This window comes from Diplotaxodon limnothrissa, linkage group LG23 (assembly GCF_057381915.1).
Source record: "Diplotaxodon limnothrissa isolate DT_005_m linkage group LG23, D_limnothrissa_male_GT1.1, whole genome shotgun sequence".
Lineage (NCBI taxonomy): Eukaryota > Metazoa > Chordata > Actinopteri > Cichliformes > Cichlidae > Diplotaxodon > Diplotaxodon limnothrissa.
In genome coordinates this window covers 32582359-32608731 of record NC_140617.1, presented here as the reverse complement: position 1 = coordinate 32608731, position 26373 = coordinate 32582359, and the positions used below count along the sequence as shown (strand labels likewise).

The 26373-nt window shown below is 39.1% G+C and overlaps 2 protein-coding genes across 3 annotated transcripts in view; one reads left to right on the top strand and one right to left on the bottom strand.

Annotated features, from left to right (window-relative positions):
* The window catches only part of LOC146608537 (voltage-gated inwardly rectifying potassium channel KCNH7-like), a 73831-nt gene extending 67056 nt beyond the window's left edge, over positions 1-6775 (top strand). Inside the window, exons 16-18 of the mRNA XM_085348746.1 lie at positions 494-653; positions 4841-5018; positions 6500-6775. Coding sequence (XP_085204872.1) covers positions 494-653; positions 4841-5018; positions 6500-6775 — 614 coding nt within the window. The remainder of the gene's footprint in view (positions 1-493; positions 654-4840; positions 5019-6499) is intronic.
* Positions 6776-11585: 4810 nt separating this feature from the next.
* LOC146608536 (grancalcin-like) overlaps positions 11586-26373 on the bottom strand; it is an 18975-nt gene continuing 4187 nt past the window's right edge. The window contains exons 1-8 of one of the 2 annotated variants that reach the window (XM_085347441.1): positions 21989-22130; positions 21237-21446; positions 18805-18874; positions 16004-16047; positions 15676-15823; positions 14828-14941; positions 14563-14621; positions 11586-12345 (exon numbers count right to left, since the gene is read on the bottom strand). In XM_085347441.1, coding sequence (XP_085203567.1) covers positions 12319-12345; positions 14563-14621; positions 14828-14941; positions 15676-15823; positions 16004-16047; positions 18805-18874; positions 21237-21446; positions 21989-22012 — 696 coding nt within the window. In that variant the 5' untranslated portion in view covers positions 22013-22130 and the 3' untranslated portion in view covers positions 11586-12318. Of the gene's footprint in view, positions 12346-14562; positions 14622-14827; positions 14942-15675; positions 15824-16003; positions 16048-18804; positions 18875-21236; positions 21447-21988; positions 22131-26373 lie in introns of those variants that run through there. The other variant, XM_085347442.1, reaches the window with a different exon arrangement.

Here is a 26373-nt window from a genome sequence, read left to right as displayed (position 1 = left end):
TCCTCCATAAATTGGTTTAGTATAAACACACGCACAGGGCGCTCCTGAATTTTAACTGCAAGTCAAACTCAGCAGGATTCCACACTGACGTGGGAAATCTGTGTCAGTGTGTTGGTTTGATAATATCCCACAATTCAGATGTTACAGCTGTAAGAGGATTTGTTCTGGAGAGCAGAGTGATATTGATTCTTACAAACTGGCGAGAGAAATGCACAGGAAATGTCAATTTAATCTCTAGCAGAAACCCAAAAGAGAGGCAGGAAAATCCCACTGAGGTTGTGATGCAAGCTGGGGTCAGATGGGTGTTTTCCTCTCCAGTGTAAATGTCAGGAATCAGAAGGTGGTAAGCTGCTCGGAGCTCAGTAAAGCTAAATGATGAGAGGGCACAGCACATACAGTGCTTTCCCTGAGAAACCATTCTAATAACACAGATCGTTTCTTGTGCACGCGTGTGTATGCGTATTCATCTCTGCTTGCATGTCTTTCCCTCCAGAGCTCCACCCTGACGAGTGGGTGCGTCAGCATCCCGGTGAGGCTGCGGAGGAGTCGGCTCACTGCCAGGAAACACCAGCCAGGGAGGATGACAGTGACACAGAGCTCACCTATGGAGAGGTGGAGCAACGTCTAGACTTGCTGCAGCAGCACCTCAACAGGTGCGCAAGGGCAAAGGGGAAGGGTTTTGAAACAGCTTGTTGGTCATGTCAAACCAAAAGACTGCAAATGCTCTTTGTATCGTCAACACTCAGGATTACGTTGATACAGAGACTTCAGGCAACTTTAGCGGCTAAACTCAATAGTGAATTTCTAAATGCGATATAGCAACAGCAGCAGGAAAAGACCAGTTTATCAGTCAATGCTGGAGCTGAAGCTGAACGTCCCTGCAAAAGTCTGCTGAGCAGAATGGAACATGATGTCAGTCCTAAACACGTTACTATCTACATATATAAGTATATATAGCATAAGTATTTTTTTTTTTCATTTTTCATTTCATTTATCATTAATCACCCAAACATGCTGCACATCCTTTCCAACTCAAGCGCTCTGCCTAGCCAGTCAGTAAAAGTCCTTTTCGCCTTCATTAGTGCCTAGGATCACATAGAAGTCACTGCAAGCCTTCTGTCTCCATTCTTCAACTCTCTGACTACTCAACTTATTCTTAGCTAACCTATTTCTTTGAATACATTCCTGCACTTCTCCATTTCCCCACCAAGTACACCAAACAGCTTCTTGGCAGCTGTTTGGTGTACTTTAGCTGTACTTTCCCACTCATCGGTAACACTTCCCTACAAACCAGAGCAGGTCTCTCTCCCTGAACTGTGCATACGATTCTTTCATCCTCAGCTTTATTTGTACTTGCTTCCTCTTCTTAATATACAGTAATTTCCTATAGACTACCGTCTGATGCTAACTAGCGACATTCTCCCCTGACATAACTTTGCAGTCTTCTCTTTCGGATTCCCCTTCTGCATAAGATGTAATCCACCTGTGTTTAACTTCCTTCATTCTTAGATCACCCTATGTTTCTCCCTTTGTGTTTACAGCCATTTCTGTCCATTTCACAAAATCCACTACCATCTGTCTTTCTCGATTTCTCACTATAGCTATACAGCATGCCCTCATCACCTCTGTTCCTTTCATCTACATGTCTATTGACATCCACTCCAATCACCACTCTTTCGCCCATGGGAACAGTCTCTACTGCTTCATCCAACTTACTCTAGAATTCCTTCTTCTAACTGACATATTCAATCTGTGACACTGACAACATTCAGCATCACCCCTTAAATTTCTGGGTTCAAACTCGTGATTCTGTCTGCAACCCTCTTCACGGTCACATTATTCACATACTTTTCCTTCAAGTTGACCCCCTTCTCCATTTCTCTTCCTATGTAGACCACGCATTTTGATCTCTTCTACTTTTTTTGCATTGTTGAAACCACTCATAGCTCATTTTTATACCAGAAAGCTAGCTTTCTCAGTTAATCCCATAAAAACTATAACACATCCTTTTTCTGGGGAGCAACTGCCAAATCACGGATGTCCTGTTTTTAAATAAAGGAACAAAGAAAAAAGCACCAATATGTAAACTTTCAGGCTTTTTTCACATTTTGAACAGTTTTGGTTAAAACTTAAACTAATCTATTGGTCAGTACTACTGGCCAATCAGATTTACCATCACTAGTCAATGTTACAGGAGCTAAATCAGTGGAATGCTATTTCAGGATTTTTCAGGCACTTAACCTTTGGATTACTAAAGACACCTCTGGGATCATGTTTGACTCAATTTTCTATAATAGGCTTTGTATTTTTCAGCAGCTTCTATGAGAGCTAGCCATGTGAATCCCATAATTCTGCCTATAATTGGCTAAAACTTGCATACACATTTTAGGCCAGACACCCACTGCAGCTGTGTTAATGCAGAGAGTGGACCATGTGAGCAGCTGGTGTGATTCTGGGCTGGTGCACTGATACAGATGAGGGGGAGGAAGACAGTTAACGACTGTCTATTTATAGCGCAGAGCCAAAAGATACAGACAAATTGCAAGGGTTTCGACGTCATCCTACGAGGTTTGGTTTGTGGAAGTCACAGTAAAGTTGCCAATTGAAGGAGATGGCATTTGTTAGCAACTGTCTCACAAATCTCACATGAAGTAATGAATTGAAGGGTGGAACTACTTGAGTTTCTTCAATATTCTGCTCACTGCCTCTCGGTAGAAATTCTGGTCTCATCACTGCTGAATACCTTTCAGCCATTTATGCTGATTCAGTTGATGGGCAGGCTTGGCCACCGCACCACCAACCCTCATTTACCCTCACAGCAGAACCGAGACAAAGTGTTTACTTCCACTCTGTCCTCTGGGTGAAAAAACCCCCACTCACCTGACAAAGTACCAATGTGCTCGAGTCTGCACTGGAAAGCTTCTGTTTTGCTCGCTGTGTTTACTGACTCTCTTTATTTTGTACTGAAGGACAGAAAAGGAGTGTGTAAGCAGGGGGAAAAGAGGTGATTCATCACCTAACACCCTGTGGCTCATGATGTAACTTGGTGCATAAGGTGATGCAGCAATCTCCAGGAGAAATGAAAAACAGTTCATTTTTATAGAGGATTTCATACTTTCAAGTGCAGATATCACAGAATCAGGTTCAAAATCGGCACAACAGTGAGGGAACTGAGCACTGGGAGCACTTCTTCATTATCTACTACTTCACATTTCCACTTCATTTTGGAGGGAATTACTAGACTTTTTACTAGCGAATATCTTTAGCACACAACTCAGAATATTTGAATTATCTTTCCTTATTTATTGCTGGTGAAATCTTTAATGCATCAATACATGCACACACTATATGTGTTCGTTCACACCTTTGAGAATTCCTCATCTTCCTGAAGGCTCTGCATTTGAGCAGGATCATACTACCGGGAAACTCTTGATTGTCCTTACTATATGAAGGAAGCTTTAAAGCTCCCTCTAGTGTTCCATCCATGGTACTGCACTATACTGTGGTATGCTTTTTCTGTCTTCATATTCATTGTATAACAGTCCACACACTGCATAACTTACACTCTGCAAAACAGTTGAAATTTACACAAATACATTTTTTAAAATCCTGGTAGTAAACTGCACTACTGATACACTGATACTATTACTGCAGACGTTGGGGATTTAGTAAGAGTACTTTAGTTCTCTATCATATCAAGACTATCTCTCCACTCTGTTACCTATTCCATATGTATGGGGTATAACCCCCACATATGAAATATGTAACAGAGTGGAGAGATAGTCTCTCGCTCAGAGAACAAGGTGACAATGTAACCGTATGTTGTGTAGTAATGATTACCTTTAATGGTCTTCCTTGCTGTCACAGCAACAGCGAGTAGCCATTACCAGAAGACTTCTCTTAGAAATAACAGCTGTTCATTTGTTCGGATCTCATTTAATTAAAGTTTTTGACTGGTGTACTCAGAACTATCAAGCAGGAACTCATCACCTGTTTGTCATCAGTATGGAAATCAGTCTTGATTGAGAGTTCTATAGAACCATTTGATTCATGTTACAGCAGCTTATGAGTGAATGAACATGGCGCAATAAAAGTACTTTTAGAAGTACGTCTGTGAAGGTTCTCAGTCATCCAGGTCATCGCAGTCTAAGGAGCTTGGAAAGAAGATTTAAACCCAGTGGGGGGTTACTCCCACTAGGTTTATATCTGGGACTCTCCACCATTTGACCTTAGAACTGAAGAAGCTTCTCGGATGAGAGGTGAAACGTCTTCAAGCAACTTAAAGAAGTCCAGACGCTTTTAGAAGTACATTTTTCCAAACATTTACATTTACTTACATTTATTTAAATTTACTTAGGTAGAGTTAGGGGTTACCACTTTCTATAGAGTCTTGCTAATTACCTATTAATTTTGTTTGACACCCCTGATGTCGAGCATCAAAAATGGGGGAACTCCAGGCCTCAAGAGCTGGTGTCCCCACAGGTTTTAGATATCACCCTGGATCAACACAACTGAATCAAGCGATTAGTTCATTATCAGGCCTCTGGAGAACTTCAAGACATGTTGAGGAGGTAATTTCGCCATTTAAATCAGCTGGGCTGGATCAAGGACACATCTAAAACCCTGCAGGACACAGGCCCTTGAGGCCTGGAGTTCCCCTCCCCTGATGTAAACAATCAACTATCAAGGCTCATTGTTACTTTGTTGAAGTGAACTTTTGTTCTGCTAATATATTTCCTTCAGATGTGTTTTCTCTAATGAAACACAAAGATCTACAGCATCCAAAATGGAACCACTGTCATGCTGCTTTTCAGTTTATTTCATGTTTTGTGGCCATCAGACTTGAGTCCCAGATGACTGCAGACATCCAGGCTATCCTGCAGCTCCTTCAGAGGCAAACAGCAGCCGGTCCTCCAGCTTATAGCACCGTCACCTCCAGCCCAGAGTACCAGAGGCCAGCCGTCAGGATCCAGCTGGTGTCTGCCATCGATGTGAGCCCTGCTCCATCCCAGCCGCAGGTACAGCAGAAGCTTAATGAGTGGAAACGCTGATTTTCCCTAACACTGCCACGGTTTTCAGCTGGTTGTCACACTGTTTTACAATAGCTTTGGCTCCGTTTTTGTGGTAAATTTCAAATCTGTATAATCTTAAGATTCTTGTTGATGAATTCCAATCATAGTTTTTGTGTTGTTTGGGGGTTTTTTTGTAATTATTATATAATTAAATAACAGTTACCAAAAGTCAAACCAAATAGCAACTACCTTACCAAAAAGAGCTTAAAGGGGTCATTTCCTCTACATTTACTTAATGTTTACTTAAAGCAAAGATTACACAGTACATAACCTGCTGTTCATGTTACGGTCCCTCCATCACAGGTCAGCAAGGAAAACATCAGTTAGGAGTTATTTTGGAGCATAGTAGAGCAAACTGGTTAGCTGTGATGGAGCTCTGCGTTACACAAATCAGAGAACACCAGTGGATTTTGCCCGTCATCACTCAGCGTGCTGCTGTTGTAAAGTTGGAGCAGCTTGCCCTTCAAAATAATATTAAATATTGATCTTTTATTCCATTAAATCCAGTTTGATTTATTTGTGGCAGCAGTTCACAGTTCACGGTCCTTTTACATTTGAAGGTAAATAGCCTGAAATGTTATAAGATTTATTAATAATACTATCCTTATGAACCAGCAATCTCCTGTGACGAGCATCAGAAGCGTTTGTTTTCAAAAGGCCACATTGACTTTTTTGCACTATTGCACTTTCTTGTTTAAATCGAGCAGGATGGACTCATTTCAGTCATTCGCCATGAGATCTACTAACTGTTTTTTGTTTTTGTTTTGTTTGTTTTTTAGTTTTTAGTTTTAGGACATCAGGAGCCTGATTAGGAAGCTCCATGTGCCAGTTCTGAACCTCAAGCCATATTTTGCCCTTGTGTGTCCTATGAGCAAAGCACTGGTGATGGTGGGGAGGAAGAATTCCTTTTTTTTTTTTTTTTTAAAAAAAGCAGGATAAACCTCCCAGGAGGACCAGGTTCAGGAGAGGGCAGCCATCAGGTGACGTAAAAAACAAGAGAGAGAAAACAGGAGCAGAAAGACAACAAACAGAACGAATCACAGAGAGTAGAAAAAGTTAATGGCATGCAGTAGTGGCATATAAATAAAGAGGCTACTGGACAGCAAATAAAATTTTTCATCTCCTGTTATTATAGGTTTTGTATTATAGGTGGATATTTATGAAAGCAGTGTTGAAATAATGCAGGAGAACACCTATATGGAAGGACAAAATTCACAGTAAAATTTAAATTAAATTAAATTTTTATTATTTATTATTTATTAAAACTAATAAGAAAGTAAGTGAGATAAAGCCTTGGAAAGAACTACCAAAAACCACTCCTACGTTGACCGGCTGTCAGGGGTTTATATCATGTGATAGAAAGTAGTTTGCTGTGTGTAGTCTTTCTTTAATTTCTGTGGATTTCCACTGTACTGTTCCATCCCCAGAGCCCCGGCTCAGAGAGAGCCCTGAACACATCCAAAGAAACCTCCCCAGTCCTTCTCCATGCAGAGACTCATCCCAATGGGGACTTAGCTGGACTGCTTGAGAATAACACCAACACTGAGCAGAGAGACATCCTAGACTCAGCAGAGCAGCAGCACCACCAACATCCACTGAATTTCCCATCAAGCCGGCAAGCCTCTCTACCAGATGTCCCCAGCAGCTCAGGAATGTTGGGACTCCACAGGCCAGTCTCCGACCCGGGGCTTCCAGGGATGTAGCCCCTACCCCCCACTCCAAACCCTTCGACAATGACTGAAGGTTATTTCTAAAGCTTGACTCAGGGTTTAAGAAAGAGACTAAATATGCAAAGGTTAAAAGAAACTGTAGACTTTCTTCCATTCCTTTTGAGAAAACCCCTAGCTCCCTCCTCCGTCCCTGCCCTGTGCTCCAATTTAGATGTATAAAATCCATTTATACAGAGGTATTTATACACTATATTACTTCCACGTGTAAAGTCATCATCTACCATGTACATAGTTGAAATAGAACACTGCCAGCAACTCAAGGCACCTAATGTGCTCTTCCGAAAAGATATGCATGATTTTTTTTTTCTCATGTTGTCTTCTGTTGCATGTTCCTCACACACAGTGCAAACCACCATTCATTCAGGGGTGGCCTCAGCACGCTCACAGACTGCACACAGACTGTAGCTTTCCACTCTCATTTTCCACCACTCTTCCCTCCTCACAGGGAACAAAGCTACTTGAAACTCTTTCCAAGGCATTTCTAAACTTAGCACAAAAAGTATGGAAATTTGTGTTTGGTCAATTATTTCTTTGTTGTAATAATCCTTCTTGCTAATAAATGTTATACTGTTGGAACGCTTGTTTATTTCCCTTTAAATAGTGCCACATTTGTAAGGAAAATGCATTTGTGGGTTGAGCAGCAGTGTTGAGCAAGTGGGTTGAAACTATGAAAAACACGCCAAACCAGTTTATCTGTTGTCTTGTTTGGTGTTGTTTATTGAATTAAATGACTGAAGTGCGAAGAAACAAGAAATATTGACAATTTGTTCATTATAAAACAGGGGCCTCGCCTTCCACCTCCTCCTCATCCTAGTCACCAGCTTGGTAGCACAGTGCTGTGCGCTGGTGTCCCATTTTACAACCACCATTTGACCCAAGTCAGCCAAAGTGGTTGTGTTGGTCACAGAATAAGCTGTTTGGCAAGCAACCACATACTTAACTTTGCTGCTCAACCCACAAATGCATTTTCCTTACAAATGTGGCACCATTTAAGGGGAAATAAACAATCACTGATACAATTAGCCAAACACAAACTTCCTTACTTTTTGTGCTAAGTTTATATTTCACTCCACAGCTTTCAAGCTCCAAATAAATTGGTGCAGTCGCATATTGGCAAGGAGAGCTGTCTGTATGTTTAGCGTGCCTAATGTACACCACATTGCCATGACATATGAAAAACCAGTTATTCAGCCCCTATTACAGGATGTAATATTAGAGTGTGTAGAGGCTGCTCTGATGTCCCATAGCACAATGACAACTTTGTCAGTCTTTGAAAGCAATAATGATGTAACGATGAGGAGCCACAGTGGATTTTCTGGTATGTTTCTAGAGTTAAATACATTCTGGAAATAATTATCTATGAGCTGAAGAACATAGCGTTTGTGCTGTGGATGAATTTACTTGTATAGAGCAAACCTGATGTAAAGCTTCACACATTTTAGCTCACTTTAATTATTAGAAACAAACAAAAATTAAGACCACAACATGAAGATGATTAACACCCTGAGGAAGTCAAAAACATGAAGGACATTTATGTCAAGGCTGTTTGGACAAGTTTTTTTTCTGTGATGGTTTACAGTGTGAAGCACAGCTCACTGTCTGCTTGTCCTATTCTATTTTGGTAGTGATCAACAAGACACTGACAAAAGTCAGCATGAATCTTTGATGGCTGTTTGTGACAGAAAGTTTACAAAATGTATTGTTTTTTCCAGTCTTTTCAGGATAATTCACCAACAATAATTCCTGTAGCTTATTAAGCTAGTCCATTTATAAAAAACACACACGCACACACACACACACACACACACACACACACACACACACACACAAATCCAACTTTTACCAGTAGCCAAATATATAAACCATGAATATGCATGAAAAAGCTGGACAAAGGATGAGTCAAACACACTTCAGAACATGCGTACACATGGTTTTCTCAGAGTAAGTCAAGCTTGACTTGCTGACATGGAGATCAGTAATAATGTGATGGAAATAAAACAAAAGAAAGTGTCCCGGAGCTTAAATTTCTTATTATTTAATTATTATCACACTGTAGAAAACAGTGGGTGGAGATTGTGGTGTGACCAAAATTACTGCAACCTTGGGATCTTATTGCCTCTGAAATAGTTGTTTCGAAGATAGGACCAGGTCTGGGAACACTACTGCAGTTATCTGTGAGGAATTAGTCAAAACTGCTATTCTGTTGCACAGAAAGTAAATAGAAATTCACATTAGCTATGTAGATTCAGAGTCCAGCCAGAACATTATGTTTTTAAAACAGAAATTCCTCCATAAATTGTTTTTGCAATATAGCAGAATAACTGCAAAATGACAGGCTCTGATACAGGAATATAATCAGTATACAACTAGCAGCAACCAGTTGAGTCGAGTGGGCTGTTGCAGAGACTCATCACAGGAGAGTTGCTCATATTGACACGTTGCCTCATTGCAACATGTTTGTAGTCTGACTTTATTCCTAACTTAGCAATTATATGCAAACCTTTGCCAATTTGTGTGAGAGGATCAGTCCACATTTCCTGTTTGGAGATGGGTCGCTGCCCTATTTGAAGCTTGAAGGTGCTTCACGATTCAGTGCAATCACAGGGCAACCAAGGTTGTTGCCCTATTTACACTCTAGCGTGACTGAGCAACACTAAATCTGGTAAATGCTTTTGATGTGGGAGCTATAAATAACAATAATAGTGTGTAGTGGTTATACATAAGGATGGGGCTTATTGGAGGACCTTATTGATGCCTTGGTATTCTTCTTTTTTTTTTTAACCCTTGCACCTGCTGCCCTTTGCTTTACACATACAGAGCTCTAGCTTCTGCTGATCTGTTTCTGATTGTAGAACTGAGACCAACAGAACACAGTTCCCACAAGTGAGTGTTTCACACAAGATCCAGAGTTTTTGTATACAAAAGATCAGTGATAGGATCGGCTAAATCCATTCATGGTTTAAGAAGGTAATTTTCCTAATACACATGCCCGGTTCATACAAGAAGAAAAGAATATGTGAGAATATGTGTACACATTTCAGTTTTTGTGCACACATACATGATTTCTTATGAATTATCTGTATCTGGATACATCAGATAAAGTGAACTTTGCGTTTACACCTATTCAAATTCATCTTAACTTGGTATTATTCTTTCAAACGAAGAGCTCCATTTGTCATTTTGTCACAGAAAATAAATGTTTTAGAAATAATTAAAACTCCTAAACTGATTTCCTTGACATAAAAGTCCTTCAAGTGTTTGAGAATGAGACTGCTTGACAGGAACCAGCGTCCCAAATTCTCTTGAAAGCTGGAAGGAACTGCTGGAGGCTAGTTTCATTCAGTTGCATGCTTTACGTCTTCCATTATACTCCTAAAATAACATTGCCTATGTGAATGTTAACAAAGCATGATGATTAAACAATCATCTTAAACAAGGTTTATTTCATGTATTTTATGCTGAGGACAGAGCTCAGCCTCCAAACGGCCTTAGCTTTATTCGCCTGCTCTAGCCTTTACAAACATCAGTCCGACACACCAAAAATCTGCTTATCCACAAATGTAAATGTACCATTTTAGATTAGACTGCATTATGAGAATTAGTCCTTTTAGTTTTCCAACTACATAAAGTCCAGCACAAGCTCGTGTATTGCATGGAGACTGCACTTGAAACAATTATAAAAAGGTCTGCGTGACACGTATTGATCTGTAATTACAGCACACGACTCATCCGCAGAGACTTGGAAATAACAGTTACATCTATTTTTCTAAAACAAAGTATTAATTTGCCATTATTTTTCTATGTACCTTGTTTGTTTCCAAAAGCCCTGCTCTCGGTTGGAATGCTGTGGACTACTGCTGGGACGATGATGATGATTAATGTCATGCGTAGCCTCTCAATGTAGCAAGCAGAGATGGGCAACACTGAAGGCGATGTGTTGCACAGAGTTTGTCTTGATTTTTTGCACATTGATTTGATGATTTTTTTCCCCCCAGTTTTTACTTGGACCTTTCTCTCTGATCATTTGGTATGTTGAAACAAGCAAGTTCAAACCCAGAACTTCGCTGTTCTCTGAAGAGAGCCTGGCTTGCATTTGATCCTTTGACTCCAAACCACTCAATAATACATGTAGACGTGATCAAAAACTTGGTGAGATATGAGAGAAATGATGAAATCAGATTTATCCTTCCAGAAGAACCAAGTGGTGAGATAATACACAATTAACATGGGTGAGATTAAAGATCTTTACAGGACGATACAAATGTTTCCTGCTTTTTTTGGATAAGCTTTCTTTCTCAAGCACATGTGTAGAACAAAACTTGACATGTCCAACACCTGAAGAGGCATCTAATGAACTTTCTTGGGATTTGCAGACTTTTGCACAGAGATTAGAAAACTTGCTGTACTTGATATGTCACTTTTTAAATCTAGTGCTGTTCACAATTGTTTTTATGCATTTTTTTTTAAATGTTTGCCACTGTATTTTATACAATGCAACACTTAACAGCTAATTTGAATGTTTCTGTTAACTATATTTAAAGAAATAAAGTGTATTGTGTAAATAGACTTGGGGGGCGGGGATTCGCAGTTGTATAAATAAATAAACAGAATGCTTGCTGATTAAAAGTCGTTATTCTGATTTTCCAAAAATGCTGTCAATGGACGAAGGGGAAAAGCTGAAACATTCCCAGCTGGAAAATCTCAAACACATGAACATTTTTGAACAGACTGCAGATCTCACTCTACTTTTCCAACACACAGTCATCACTGACTGCTTGGTAAATTTAATTTATATGCATCTGGTTTTGTAAATTGTATAAAACAGAGGTATACATCAGATTGGGGAAATGAGAAAACAGCAGCTGACAAAATCCATTACTGTCAAACATTTAATATAAAAAGCAAATGAACATGTTCTTTGTAACAACAATCAATCGTGACTCGTGATGCACTTCCTGTAAGTCCAACAAAAGGTGTTTGGAGCGTACATTCAGAAAGTCTAATGGCACATCAGAGCATCTTTTTAACAGCGATACGTTGTTAGCATATCTTACAATTTCTGTTAAAACAGGTGTTTGGTTATTGAATAAAATCTCTTGGAAATCATCCTAAATAAAAAATTTATTTTTGAAGTCCAAATCCAAAAAGGTGTTTATGATGAAGCCCTTTAAAGCCACTACATGCAGATTTTATGAGATTACATTTTTTTTAATAAACTTAAAAGATTATAATATTTGTGCCCTTATTTTGAAAGACAAACATTTCTATTACAGGCTTTAAAATATTGCCCTTCAATGCTGATTTATAATATGTGTGTACATCTTCAGCACATCCCTGTGTAAAATACACAATTAATGCATTATAGTAAGCATTACAAGCAGTGGGTGAATTTTCTGTTGCTGCACAGTCTTAGTATACTGGCCTTCCCTTGCATTCCCGTGAGACAATAATCCAGAATTAGGTTCTGATTGGCACACAAACAGCTTGCCCTCGTGGATTGGGACAGACGACAGCACTTAGATGGCCATTGTGCACAGGATAAACTGTCAACAAGAGGGGGAAGAGTGGTAAATGTGGTCATCCAGAACAACTCAACAGGAAATGCTTTTTAAAGCTACAGCAAGATGCTAGCAAACCCCCAACTGCTGCAGGATCCCACAGCTTGCAAACACGTCCTGGGCCCTCTGCACAGCGTGCTTTTGTTTGTCATGCTGAGAACATTTCACACCGTGGGTGTACAGGTGTGCAAGGACAAAACCTCTATGATAGTTTCTCGGAGCCCTGTCAGTGCAACGGAAAAGCTCCAGAGCGATAAAGGGTATAGGTGAGGAGGGGACTATCACTGTAGTTCTTAAGTTTTCTACACATTGCTTGAAAGAAGTGCATATGAAAAAGCAAGTCAGATATAGTGAGATCAGGTTTAAGTTAGGGCTGCTCAATTAATCGAATTTTAATCACGATTACGATCTGGGCTTTCAACGATCATTAAAAATGACTGAGCCGATTATTAGCCCCTCCCTCGTGCTTTACTCTCGCGCTGCTCCGTGTGGCAAATCAAGCGCACCTCTCTGCATTTCCAACACCTGTCACAACAATTAAGAAGACCCAAGGGAAGCTCGGAAAGCTAAGCAGAAGTTATTTGGGGAGGAGAGTGACTGCCGTTGGTTGAAAAGAGAGGTAAAAAAAAAAAACTTCAGTGGTGTGGAAACATTATGGGTTCTACTTGACGTGGATCAAGTAGACATAGTGTGTAAACTTTGCTACAGTGTCGTAGCTGCGCCACAGAGCAACACTGCAAAGTTCACTAAACGTAGATGTTTACATTTTTCATTTATTTTTTATATTGCAAACATTTGCACTGTTATCAGTATTTGCACACTATTTTATATTATTTTTTAAAGTCATTGTTCAATACGTTGTTATTGTTAACCCTTTAAATCCCTGTAGAACCTGAAACGTGTAAGCTAGCGCAATAATTTGTTTTGCATATGAAACCGGAGGAGTTGTACTTACATCTTATGCCATCAGCTTGTCCTAAGTCACGGTTTCCTTCCACATAAAGCTTTGCAAAAATTGCATAAAAAGCGCTTGCAGGAACAAAAACATAATATTCCAGAAACACGCTTTGCCAATCCGATCAGCTGTTCGTAACACTTCCCACAATGAAAAAGATGTCAACGCGAACTATCGCATGTCCGCCATTTCCTGTCCGAAACCGGAAGGGAAAAAACGTCATTTTCATGGAAAATGACGTTTTTTTACTTGTAGGCCTTAAAAGCCTATACTGGTGTTTTTATAAGTCATGTTTGACTTTTCTGAAGTTTCTGGGATGCTTAGAACTCGAATTGCACAGCTGGAAATAGTTTATTTTGATGCACATGCTGTTTTCTTTGCAAATTTGCATCATAGGATTGTTTTTTGTTTTTCCTGCAGTATATAAAAATTGCTGTATCTCCAAAATAAAACTATGAAGACACTCAAAATAAATTTACTGTGGTGGGAAACTATTTTTTGCAACTTTTTTGTATTTAAAGTTTTGAGGGATAAAACTCTTAAATTTCCCCAAGTAGAAATATATGTAATGACAAAAACAATTTTCAATTTTTTTGTAGTTTATTGCACTTTTTTTGTAATTAATGTAATTACTATGGACTTAATGCATACATATTATTAAAATATGGGCTATAACAGTTGTATTGATGTATAGCAACTTGAAATGCTCCCAAAAATGGCACTACAACATGTAAAAATAAATAAATAAATAAAAAATAAAAATAAAAAAAATAATATAAGCTCTGGCGGACTTGGTTCTATGGTAGGTCTTAAAGGGTTAAATTAATATCGTCAAATAATCGAGATCTCAATTTCAGTGAAAATAATCGTGATTATCATTTTTGCCATAATCGAGCAGCCCTAGTTTAAATCGATCTTTAACCTTGTAACTTTCTACTGTTAAGTTTACGTTGTGCTGATGTAAGAATAGTGCACCAAACTCACAACCGATGAAAAATGTCTATAATGCTGGCCAAATCCTGCCTATTCATGTCTGCAAAGGGCTTAACTTGGACTGTGATATGGCCATGACTGGGGATTAGGACAGGAAAATAAATAAATAAAATAAAATAGAGTAAGACTGGAGAAATCTTTTTTTTCCTGCATGGGTAACACAGGTGTTTGGAACACCACAAACACAGCAACCAGGTGATCTGAGCAGATTCGGGCAGAGCTAAATTGGAACACCGGACATAAAAAATACTTACATCATCATATTGGAAGGTGACAGATCCCTGCTGCATGACATCTCTCTGCCTGAAGTTGTCTGTAACAGGCAGAGTAAGATCAGGGTCATGATTTCAATAAAACTAATTTCTTGCTGCTTCGTGACTCAGACGTAAGGATGGAGCAAAGTAGAACATTGCAGCACACTACAGCGAACAGCAGGGGAATACAGGTGAAATGAAAGCCATGTCTGCGTTTGCAATGGCTGATCACTGAACATGTCAGACCTTGTCTGTCTTCTCATACCTGTGAGAGCTCGGAGTTTCACACAGCAGGCCACATAGTCATCGAAGAAGACCCTGCCCCCTTTGTTGTATCGCTTGAGAATAGCATTCAGGGCCTGTGGACTGATGCGGTAGCCTTAAAAAAAAAAAAAAAAGGGGGGGGGGGGGGGGGGGGGGCGACAATATCAGGCTCATCATTCCTGTCAATCTGCTGGTCAAAAGTTGTGTCACTGTGAAATAATTTACTAGATTTGAAATCAAAAGAACACTCCTATGAGCAAAATAAAGTTCAATATTTTATTCTTTCATCATAGTGGAAGCAAGTGCTTCACTGCTGTCTTTTGCAAGAAAGCTGCAAAGCACTTCATAGACAGATAGATAGGTATAGATAAATAGATTTTTTTTACAATAATTGAAAGATTTAATAATGATGAAAACCATTATCACCAGCATTTCGTAGTACTGTGACTCAAGATTAAGGCCTGCTGTTATGGAATCGTCTGTTTATAGCATTATTCTGTGGCTTTATAAGTCATACTGAATGTACTTTATTCTATACAGTTTAAAAGCTTTATCCACTTTACATTCATAAATATGGCCAATTTAGAAACGCAAATTAACCTTACATGCCTGTCTTTGCACTGCCCAAGGAAGTCGGAGTACCCAGATAAACCTACACTGGCACAGGGAGAACATGCAGACTCCAAGCAGAGAAGCCTGAAGGCTGGAGCCCAGAACCTTCTCACTGTGAGGGCCAAGTGGTAACTCCAGTAAAAACCAGTCACATATTATTAGGTCTAATTAAGTGTCACTAAATTAAAGATGATATTAGCCATTAAGTATCTGATGCTGAAATGTTAGGACTCTCACCCATGGCGTTGATAGCCTGAGTCATCTCGTGAGGTTCTACAGTTCCACTTCGATCCCGGTCAAACATCATGAAGTTCTGCTTCCAGCCGTTGAGAGCTGAAAACAGCTCCTTAAACTCATTGAAACCCATCTTGCCTGTCAAGTCTCTCTGGTGACAGGTTGGTTAAGATTTAAGCGCAGATATGAGGACAGTAATTGCTATAACAAAGCAAAGGTTGAGTCACGCCTGCTATAAACCTGAGGAATTTCACCTGAAAAGTTTGATTAGGATATGACGAGCAGCATATTGCAGCTACTTAGACCAAAGATACTGTACAAAAAAGGATACATCTAGCATTGCAATCATGATCCTGCATGTGTCCAGGCTGAAGGCTGTAAAGATAATACACATGTTAGAAATTACTTGAGGCAACATTTTTATTTTCATTTTAAAGATAACACAAAAGTACTGCCTGGTGGTTGAAAGCAACTTTCAGAGCTAATACCATACTCAAAGCATCCCAAGATAAGGTCTGGATTTAGGAAGCTCCTAAAGGAAGTTCCATGTGACTCCAAATCGTATGACTCCTACAAGGTTTCTCAATAAAGCTCTAAACTAGTATTTGCTCTTGTGAAAAAGCTGGTGGTGATAGGGCTGCTCGATTATGGCAAAAATGATAATCACGATTATTTTCACTGAAATTGAGATCTCGATTATTTGACGATATTTATTTAACCCTTTAAGACCTACTATAGAACCAAGTCCGCCAGAGCTTATATTATTTTTTTACATGTTGTAGTGCCATTTGTGGGAGCATTTCAAGTTGCTATACTGTTATAGCCCATATTTTAATAATATGTATGCATTAAGTCCATAGTAATTACATTAATTGCAAAAAAGTGCAATAAACTACAAAAAAATTGAAAATCGTTTTTGTTTTGTTTTTTTTACATATATTTCTACTTGGAGAAATGTAAGAGGTTTATCCCTCAAAACTTTAAATACAAAAAAGTTGCAAAAAATAGTTTACAACAACAGGAAATTTAGTTTAAGTGTCTTCATAGTTTTATTTTGGAGATACAGCAATTTTTATATACTGCAGGAAAAACAAAAAAAAACAATCCTATGATGCAAATTTGCAAAGAAAACAGCAGGTGCATCAAAATAAACTATTTCCAGCAGTGCAATTCGAGTTCTAAGCATCCCAGAAACTATTCAGAAAAGTCAAACATGACTTATAAAAACACCAGTACAGGCTTTTAAGGCCTACAAGTAAAAAAACGACATTTTCCGTGAAAATGACGTCACTTCCGGTTTCGGACAGGAAATGGCGGACATGCGATAGTTCGCGTTGACATCTTTTTCATTGTGGGAAGTGTTACGAACAGCTGATCGGATTGGCAAAGCGTGTTTCTGGAATATTATGTTTTTGTTCCTGCAAGCGCTTTTTATGCAATTTTTGCAAAGCTATATGTGGAAGGAAACCGTGACTTAGGACAAGCTGATGGCATAAGATTTAAGTTTCATATGCAAAAAAATTATTGCGCTAGCTTACGCGGTTCAGGTTCTACAGGGATTTAAAAATAGTTACACAAAACAGAGCGTGCTGCTCTGACCGGCTTTAAAGGGTTAACAATAACAACGTATTGAATAATGACTTTAAAAAATAATATAAAATAGTGTGCAAATACTGATAACAGTGCAAATGTTTGCAATATAAGAAATAAATGAAAAATGTAAACATCTATGTTTAGTGAACTTTGCAGTGTTGCTCTGTGGTGCAGCTACGACGCTGTAGCAACGTTTACACACTATGTCTACTTGATCCACGTCTGACTCCGCGAACCCATAATGTTTCCACACCACTGAAGTTTTTGGGTTTTTTTTACTTCTCTTTTCAACCAACGGCAGTCACTCTCCTCTCCAAATAACTTCTGCTTAGCTTTCCGAGCTTTCCGAGCTTCCCTCGGGTCCTCTTAATTGTTGTGACGCCTGTTCGAAATGCAGAGAGGTGCGCTCGATTTGCCACACGGAGCAGCGCCAGAGTAAAGCACAAGGGAGGGGCTAATAATCGGCTCAGTCATTTTTAATGATCATTAAAAGCCCAGATCGTAATCGTGATTAAAATTCGATTAATTGAGCAGCCCTAGGTGGTGATATAGATTACTTGTTAGCTCACAACAAAAACTGCTGCAGATAATTTACTTACTGAATCACTATTTTAAACCTGTTAACCAATCACTACAGATACAGTAGCTGTGTCCAAAATCACTCATCTGTCATTCACTACCTTCTTTATAATAGACAGTCAACCATCCAGTGAGCAATAGACCAGTGGCTATGAAGATCAAATGCAACACGCCATACTCCAAAAATGGTAGAACTGTACAGCTTCAGCATCTTCTAAGTCAAATATTAGAGCCAACAGAAGGTTTTCATAAATGTGACTTTTCTGTAAAAATGTATTTTTTATGACCAAACTTTCACATGCGCAATTACATTCTTGCAACGTGTGTTAACCTCATCCTTCCTCTTAACTCTGGGGTGTTTCAATAATTGTTTGAACCTTTCACTTCTCTCTTCGAGCTCAGCACTGTGTGGAACTACATGTATAAACATGTGAGAGCTGCCCTAAGGGGGCGGGCCAGAGGACGGCTTTAGAAAGTTATTACTGTTGGTTAATTCAGCAGGTTTCATGATGTGAAGTAATCTCACGGAAAGTCGCCTACGTGTTTTTGTCCTTTTTGCTCATACTTATTGCTCACATGTGTCTGAATGTTTGCTTTTGTTGATTAATTTTATATGTCATCAACCTGCCAGGAAAGACCTGGCATATTAATTGCTAATTAATCTGTCCCTTTTAAATACACATAAACATAGGTGCGTATTAATGATATACAGTGAACAGTCCACAAACAAGACTTCACAAAAAAAGTGTACATTTATAAAATCCAAGCTGTGACAGTGAAAATTCCTCAGTTTCTCAGTAAAAATTGCTCTCAGTAACAAATATTTAAAGGGCCCACTTAGCTGGAACTTTTAGCTCGATATTGGAGATATAAACTGCCCTTCAAAATTAAAACAGAAATTGTGTAAAAGCATAATTCAAGCATCGACCTCTTTAGTTAAAGAGAAAGCAGTAAACTTACGACTGTAGCTGCCAGTAAAACCAGCTTGAGTCAGACATCTCTGGAGTTCCTCTGCATCAATCTCGCCGTCCTGTACAGAGCAGGAAGTCACATATTTTTTCACTTAAAATTGTAAGAAGTGGTGCGGATGGTTCTGCATTAGGAATTGGATGGTTTCCTAATGTGACAAAGCCAAGGCCTATTAATTACAACTGGTAATTTCTCTTTCCCACCAGATTTATTTTAAAAAAGAATTTATTTCACCGTTTAAAAAAAAAAAAAAAATTGGCAGTCCTCATTGGATTAACCAATACCTAAAAGAATAGGAAAGTGCATGAAACTCAGTGAAGACCTAAGAAGAATTGTTGATTTACAAAAGTTGGAAAGGTCTCAGCTTTCCATTTCTAAACAGATGCAGATTCCAATATAAGTGATCCTGATCCTTCACAAAACAAAGACTGCACTATTAGGCCACAATGACAAGAAATGTAAAGGTGAGACTTCAAACCTAACACTATCAACTGTCAAGCATGATGGTTGTACCATGATGCTCATTCTTTATGCTGTATACAGTGAGGAACATAAGTATTTGAACACTCTGCAATTTTGCAAGTTCTCCCTCTTAGAAATCATGGAGGGGTCTGAAATTCACATTGTAGGTGCATTCCCCAGTGTGAGAGACAGCATTTAAAAAAAAAAAATAAAAATCAGGAAATCACATTGTATGATTTTTAAAGAATTTATTTGTATTGCACTGGTGCACATAAGTATTTGAACACCTGAGAAAATCAGTGTTAATATTTGGTACAGAAGCCTTTATTTGCAATTACAGAGGTCAAACGTTTCCTGTAGTTCTTGACCAGGTTTGCACACACTGCAACAGGGATTTGGCCCACTCATCCACACAGACCTCCTCTAGATCTGTCAGAGCTACCTCCAAATTCTTCAACATCACCTCAAATCAACAGCTAAACAGTTGAAACTTGGACACAATTAGGTGTTTAAACAGGACAATCACCCCAAACACACAACAAAGTTGGCTCTGTAAGAGATAAAGCTGCCTAACATTGAGCTTCTGGAATGGCCTTCCCAAACACCCAAACTCAACACTATTGAAAAAACTATACATAAGACCCGAGCCTGTGCCAGGAAACCAACGAGTTTAAATGAATGCTACCAATAGTTTGATTATTTTGTGCATTTACTTCTATTTTGCATCCATAACGGATGGAAGGTTTATAGACCAGTACAAACTCTACTGGCACTCACTCTTTAAGCCTTGCAGCTTACATTAGCTTATAACAAACACTGACTGGGATACCAGAGAAAGACAGGGTGATACTAACAGATTTTGACTAGAATTGCTTGAAGGAGTGAATGAGGTGACATGTAAGAGTTGACTCTCCGAATTATTAACTATCTGTGACTTATTTCTTCAACCACTTATGCAGGGTGGCATGGTGATGTAGAGGTTTGCTCTGTCACTGCATAGCAAGACAGTTCAAACCATAACTGGGGTCTTTCTGTATAGTTTTCATGTTCTCTCTCTGCCTGTTTGGACACTTATTTAAACTTTAATAATTATCAAAACTTTACATTTGACCTCTGATATGCCTTAGCACCAAAAAGGTTGAAAATGGTATGTAGGCAGGTTAAGAGACTAATATTAGTCCTACATGATTCATTCTTGCAGAGGATCTTGTCTGTGTAGCAGAAAGTAAAGAAAGGAAGAAGATGTGACAGACGGTAGTGTAAGTGAAGATGAAAAAAAAAAGTTCAATTAAAATAATCCACCGTTAACCTTGATACTTTAAATAAAACTCGTTTAACCATGAGATTTTGGTAGACTACAGTATGCGACAAATATGAAAAATATAATGACCACAGATCAACAGATATTAGAGAATGTTCGACCTGTCGGCCTCAGGCAGCTGTGTCAAGTCTCTGAAGATGAGAACCAGTAGGTTTAAAAACAGTTTCATCCCACAGGAAATAATACCCCGGAATAAAAACCACTAAACAAAAATAGTTTGAGTGCAATAACTGCAAACATCATTGTGCAAGTGCATGTACACTGCTGTTTTGTAATGTTTCTAATGCAGTTTTTTCTTGAAAACTAAACAACTTTCTGCTCTCGTCTCAGCAAGCCACAACCTCTCAGCTGAGTGCACACACTATCAAGTAAAACTTTGTGCTCACACCGTTTCGAACTGGAGGCCAGCAGCCAAGATTTTGTGCATTATCTATGCATTGATGACAGAGGGAACTCAAGTTAAGTCAGAGCTCCTTTACTGCTTCATCTGAGCTCCTGACACTTATGACATATTGAACATCTGCAGACAGAGCCTGTCTCGTTTTTGATCTGAAATATGAAAATGAAATCAAAGCTGCTGGGAAAATGTGACTTTCTTAAAGACTATGACTGACATGTTTCTGCATGCATCCAAACTCACCTGGCCTGCTATGGCTGTAAAGTATCCCCACATTGGGTCATTTGCAGGTGGGGGTTGGGCACCAAATGTTCCTGGATAGCTTCCATACTGTCCATATCCTCCTTGAGGTGGCCCACCTCCCATCGGACCCCCCATGTTCCCAGGCATGGGACCTCTCATGGGCCCTCCTGGCATTCCTTGCGGTGGCATGCCTGGCATTTGGCCCCCATACTGAGACAGAAAATAGAGAGAAGATTAGTACTGGTATGTAAAACACTGATCAGAGTGCTGATTTGTTTCATACCACAAAACAATTATAACCTGTTGCCCTGTGTGCCCTACACAAAGTGCTGTCAATACGCTACATTTTCAAATACTCTGCAGTGCTTGTTTAAATACAGTGTACAGACATAAAGAAAGTCTTTAGCACCGATAATCGTACTTGCTGTAATTTCATAGGTTACTCTATGCCAAAACCTTTTTCATATACACAGCTGAGAGACTGAAGGCGAGCACTGAGAGATTTTTCATCCCGGAAGACATTTTTTCGGGGTATAAAAGTTCATTTACAATCAACAGAGGACGCCAATATAGCTCCTGAGTTACAGTAGGTAAAAAGTTACCACATTAATAATTACTACAGGAGTACAGGAACAAATGCAGCACCTCTACAGTCACAACTTAACGTAAAATATGCAAGAGCCTCCAGCAACAGCTAACCCTCCTGCTAGCTACTGTAGCTCGTTTAACAGTGTTTAGTACAGTTTACTCACTCCGCCGTATCCTGGATAAGCCATTTGGTGAAAAGGAAAGACCTCTGACAAGTTTAATACTTATAAAATGTCAGTGTGATTTGATACGAGCTACACTGTAACAACGCTGTAACTTCCGAAGTCAGAAGAGCAGTGCATCACATCCGAGCTGCCGAGAGTTGTCGGAAGTGCCTTGACAGACATTGCAACTAGCCAATGACAGAAGAGCACAGGGCATTTTTAAAAGGACCGCCAAAATGCTCTTAGCTTTGCTCTCCTGCAATGTTGTCATTCACCACTAGGTTGTGCTGTGGAAACCTTGGTTCTGCTCGTGTAATAAAGAAGCGCTATATACTATTTATTTTTCATAATTTCAGGAATTTAAAGGTCTTTAAATAAAAACGAAACAAATAAAATTACAAGTAAGAAAAATGCACATTAAGATACGTTTAAATTAAGTTTAAAAATGTATATATTTATTTATTTATTCTTAATTGTCTGCAGATCCAGCATAAATAACCTGCCAAATCATTTATGTATAGCTACCTACTGTCGCGATCCCTTTTTGAGTAAGGGAGGAGTCAAAAGTAGCTTTACCTAAAACACTATCATAAGAATATGTGTATCTAATCAAGACAGGAAGCTGAAAATATCAACAAATAGAAGATGAGATTTCACATCTGTAAAAGTGAGCAGCCTTCACGGCATTTCATTCTTCAGTAAAACTTCAGTAAAAGAAATTCAAATGAAAAGCAAAATATCTGAGGCTGCTAGAGAACTGTGAGAGCAAAGGACAGTGCAAAAGACATTACTTCCTGTACGTTATGTCCATGGCTTAGTGTGGAGTGGTATCTTAACAGAACCAACATCTGGGGTGGGAGGTCCCACTTTATCATAACAGGGAAATACCAACACTCAGAGCCAAACACCGAAATCAGTGAGCATCTGAGAGTGCTGTAGGTCATCGAGGACACACACTGGCTGCTATGAAGGTAATTATGCTGTGAAAAAATCTAGGTGCACGGATTTGAAAGAATAATGTCTCTCTGTCCACACACACACACACACACACACACACACACACACACACACACACACACACACACACACACACACACCTAGCATAAAAAGAGAATTTCTGTTTGGTCACTTATTTCTTTGTTGTAACAATGTTTCTTAGCAATAAATTTATTACTGTTGGAATTCCTGCCATACTTGTGAGGAAAATGCATTTGTGGGTTGTGCCCATACAGTCATTGGTTGTGCCCATGAAAAACTAGCCAATCCTCTCTGCAGTGTTTCCAGATTCTAACAATTAGGTGTCTGACTGTCAGAATCTGTAATCATGGAACCTTCTACAGTGATCCGGTTCTGTCTGCTCTAAGAATGCCACATCAGCTCAACAGCTCCAGACTATTTATCTCAATTTATCTTTAAAAAAAAATACTGCTCCTCGCTGTCTTCAATCACAAGCTCAGAACCAAATGATAACTTTTTTGTTAAGTCTTTCTGTGGAAACTCTTATTGATAATGTTTTTTATTTTTATTTTTTGTTTCCTTTCATTATATTTTATTGGGTCTTAACTTGGTTTTATGCTATTATTAACTGTATTTTACTTTTCAGTTATGTTTTAGTGTGATTCTCCAAATATAGTTCAAATAAAGAAACATGGCAGTGGATAAAACCGTAATACTGGTGCTTCAAACTGCACAATCTATCCGTCATTTCATAATGTTATGTTGTGTTCAGTTATTCACGTGAATATAGTTGCTCAAGATTTTTTGAACTATTTTACCAAAGTGACATTCTACAACAATTCGCTGTAAAATTACATCACTTCCTTTGGTGCAATTGAACATGACAATATTGTGCCATTGGAGAGGCCTTTCTGACTGACGTTTCTCCAGTTTTGCTTTTTGCTAGTGTCATTGTCACTATTGCCCATTTAGGTTCAGAGGTAGTCCAGTATTTCCAGTACAGCACATCAATAAATGCTGGTACTAGAAGGTTTGCTGCATCTCGCTGCACAGTCTTAAGAGTGTAAATAGGCTAAGGCAGGCATCAACTCAACACCCGGACCAGTATTTTGTCCTTTGTGTGAGGAAGAACAAGAGCAGCACTAGCAGAGCCCTACAAAATTACCTCCACTAGGCTACTTGTGCATGTTTCTGACTAAACTGTCAGAATGATACTCCATGAGGTTGGCATGAGGTCTTTCTGTCCTTTAGAGAGAGCTTATTGATGCTCTAAACCAGGGGTGTCCAACCCCAGGCCTCTAGTGCCTGCAGGTTTTAGATATCAACCTGGGTCAACATGCCTGAATCAAATGATTAGTTCATTATCAGGCCTCTGGAGAACTTCAAGACATGTCAACGGCTCCCTACACAACACTACTAACTCACATGCAATGTTCCCTCTAAGCTGCGCATGTGCGCAATTGCTGGCACGGTCTCTGCGCACAGAAAATCTGCGTTGTGCACAAAAAAAATCCAACCTGAATTTAAATTAAAATTAATATGTTAACAATTCTGTTTTGCAGTGTTAGTCAGTAAATGACTGGCTGCTCCCGTAAGGGATTAGAACGATGCCACCTATGGGATGCCATAGTCCAGCCAATAATGCGATTCACATTCGTATATACAGTATGCAGCTAAACAACGTCGTTGACAGGCTATGGCAGCGTCCTTATGTGCCGACAACGGTGTTTTAGCTAGCAAAGCGGCGTGGATGATATGGAGTGAAGCCACGTTAATAATAACGTGTACAACCATTGGAGATGTGAGCAGGACAGACGGAACAATTGACGGAAAACGTGTGGACTTTATACCAGTTTTAAATGTTGTGTTGATAGTAGAGATGGCACGATACCACTTTTTTATGTCCGATACCGATACCGATATCATAAATTTGGATATCTGCCGATACCGATATGAATCCGATATAGTGTGTTTTAATCAATAAAACTGTTTTTTTAAAAATATCTTGCTGCATTTTGTATAAGTTCATACTCAAGTTTAAAACAACAACTACACTAAAGCTATTCTGTTATACCTATATGCAAAAAAAAAACATTTATAGTTCAGCAATACTGATCAATCTAATAAACTTAAACCTACACCATCCTCCCTATTCTGGTATTTTAAAGAGTACTTAGCGTAAATATTAAGCAACCTAACTAATAGGGTTCCAACTCCCAGCAACAACAAAAATAAATAAATAAAAAATAGGGAACCACCCCTCACGCTCCACCTCATGATGCTTAATCAACGTAATCAACCTTAATTTGATGCAGTGTGAAAAAAAAATGCACAGAAATCAATTATTTTTCAAGAAATATTAAATAGATTCAACATCTTTCTTCAACAAAATTGCAGACTGTACAGATGGTACCTTCCCAAAGGAAAAAGTACTATAGCTTACTAGGGTATATATATTAGACTTAATAGTCACTATATACAGTAATTGACTTCTATTCATTTTACATCAAATTAAAACTTTCGGTGTAAGATTCGGATAATTATTTATTAAAAGCTAGACATTTTAAATGAGAATAAGAAAGAAAAGTATGTCTTTGTGCCCCCTTTTCCCTGTTAATGCCCTATCGGCCCCCCTGGCTAAACTTTGCTAGATCCGCCCCTGCACAGTTACCAGCGTCAGCTAAATAGAAAAAGATCCTCGAGTAGAAAGTAATAATAAATAAATTCTAACAACAGCTGATCAAGCTTAAACGTGCTGCTGTTGTTTAGCCGCTGGTTTCCTCTTTCTGGTGCAAAGTGGGCCAAAAACAAACCAGAGAGATGGACTCGCGACAGAAAAGCCGATCAGCTGATCATTAAGCAGTTTCATGATTGAAGTAGCAGCAAGAAGAGGCAGTCGCTCCATATATCGCTTGTTAAGCTTAACGCAGGAATGCTTTACAAACATTCAGAGATGGACTTACACACTTGCTTTACTTCTCTCGGGATAACTTTGTCGGAGATGAAATGCCGGGTTGCTAGCGAAGCTCCAAATGCTATCCAGACCACCGACAGGTCCCGCATGCCACAGCCGCTCTATCACGTGATGCATACTGCTCCGACGTGCTAACGTTCTGAGGTGAGTTACGGCGTGTTGCAAGTTTTGTGAGGTGCTTTCGTGATATTTAATGGATCGGATTACATTTTTTATTTTTCTCCGATATCCGATCCAGTAATTTAGGTCAGTATCAGACCGATACCGATACGTAATATCTGATCGGTCCATCTCTAGTTGATAGGCCACATAAAACCAGAGTTATGATAAAAACAAATATATGCAATGTTTGGTTTTCTTCCTGAATACTATCGTTGTTTATATTTACTGCGGAAGAAACGGTAAACGGCGTTTTATAAGGAAAGCGCTCTCCCCCTGTGAGCAAAAACCAAAC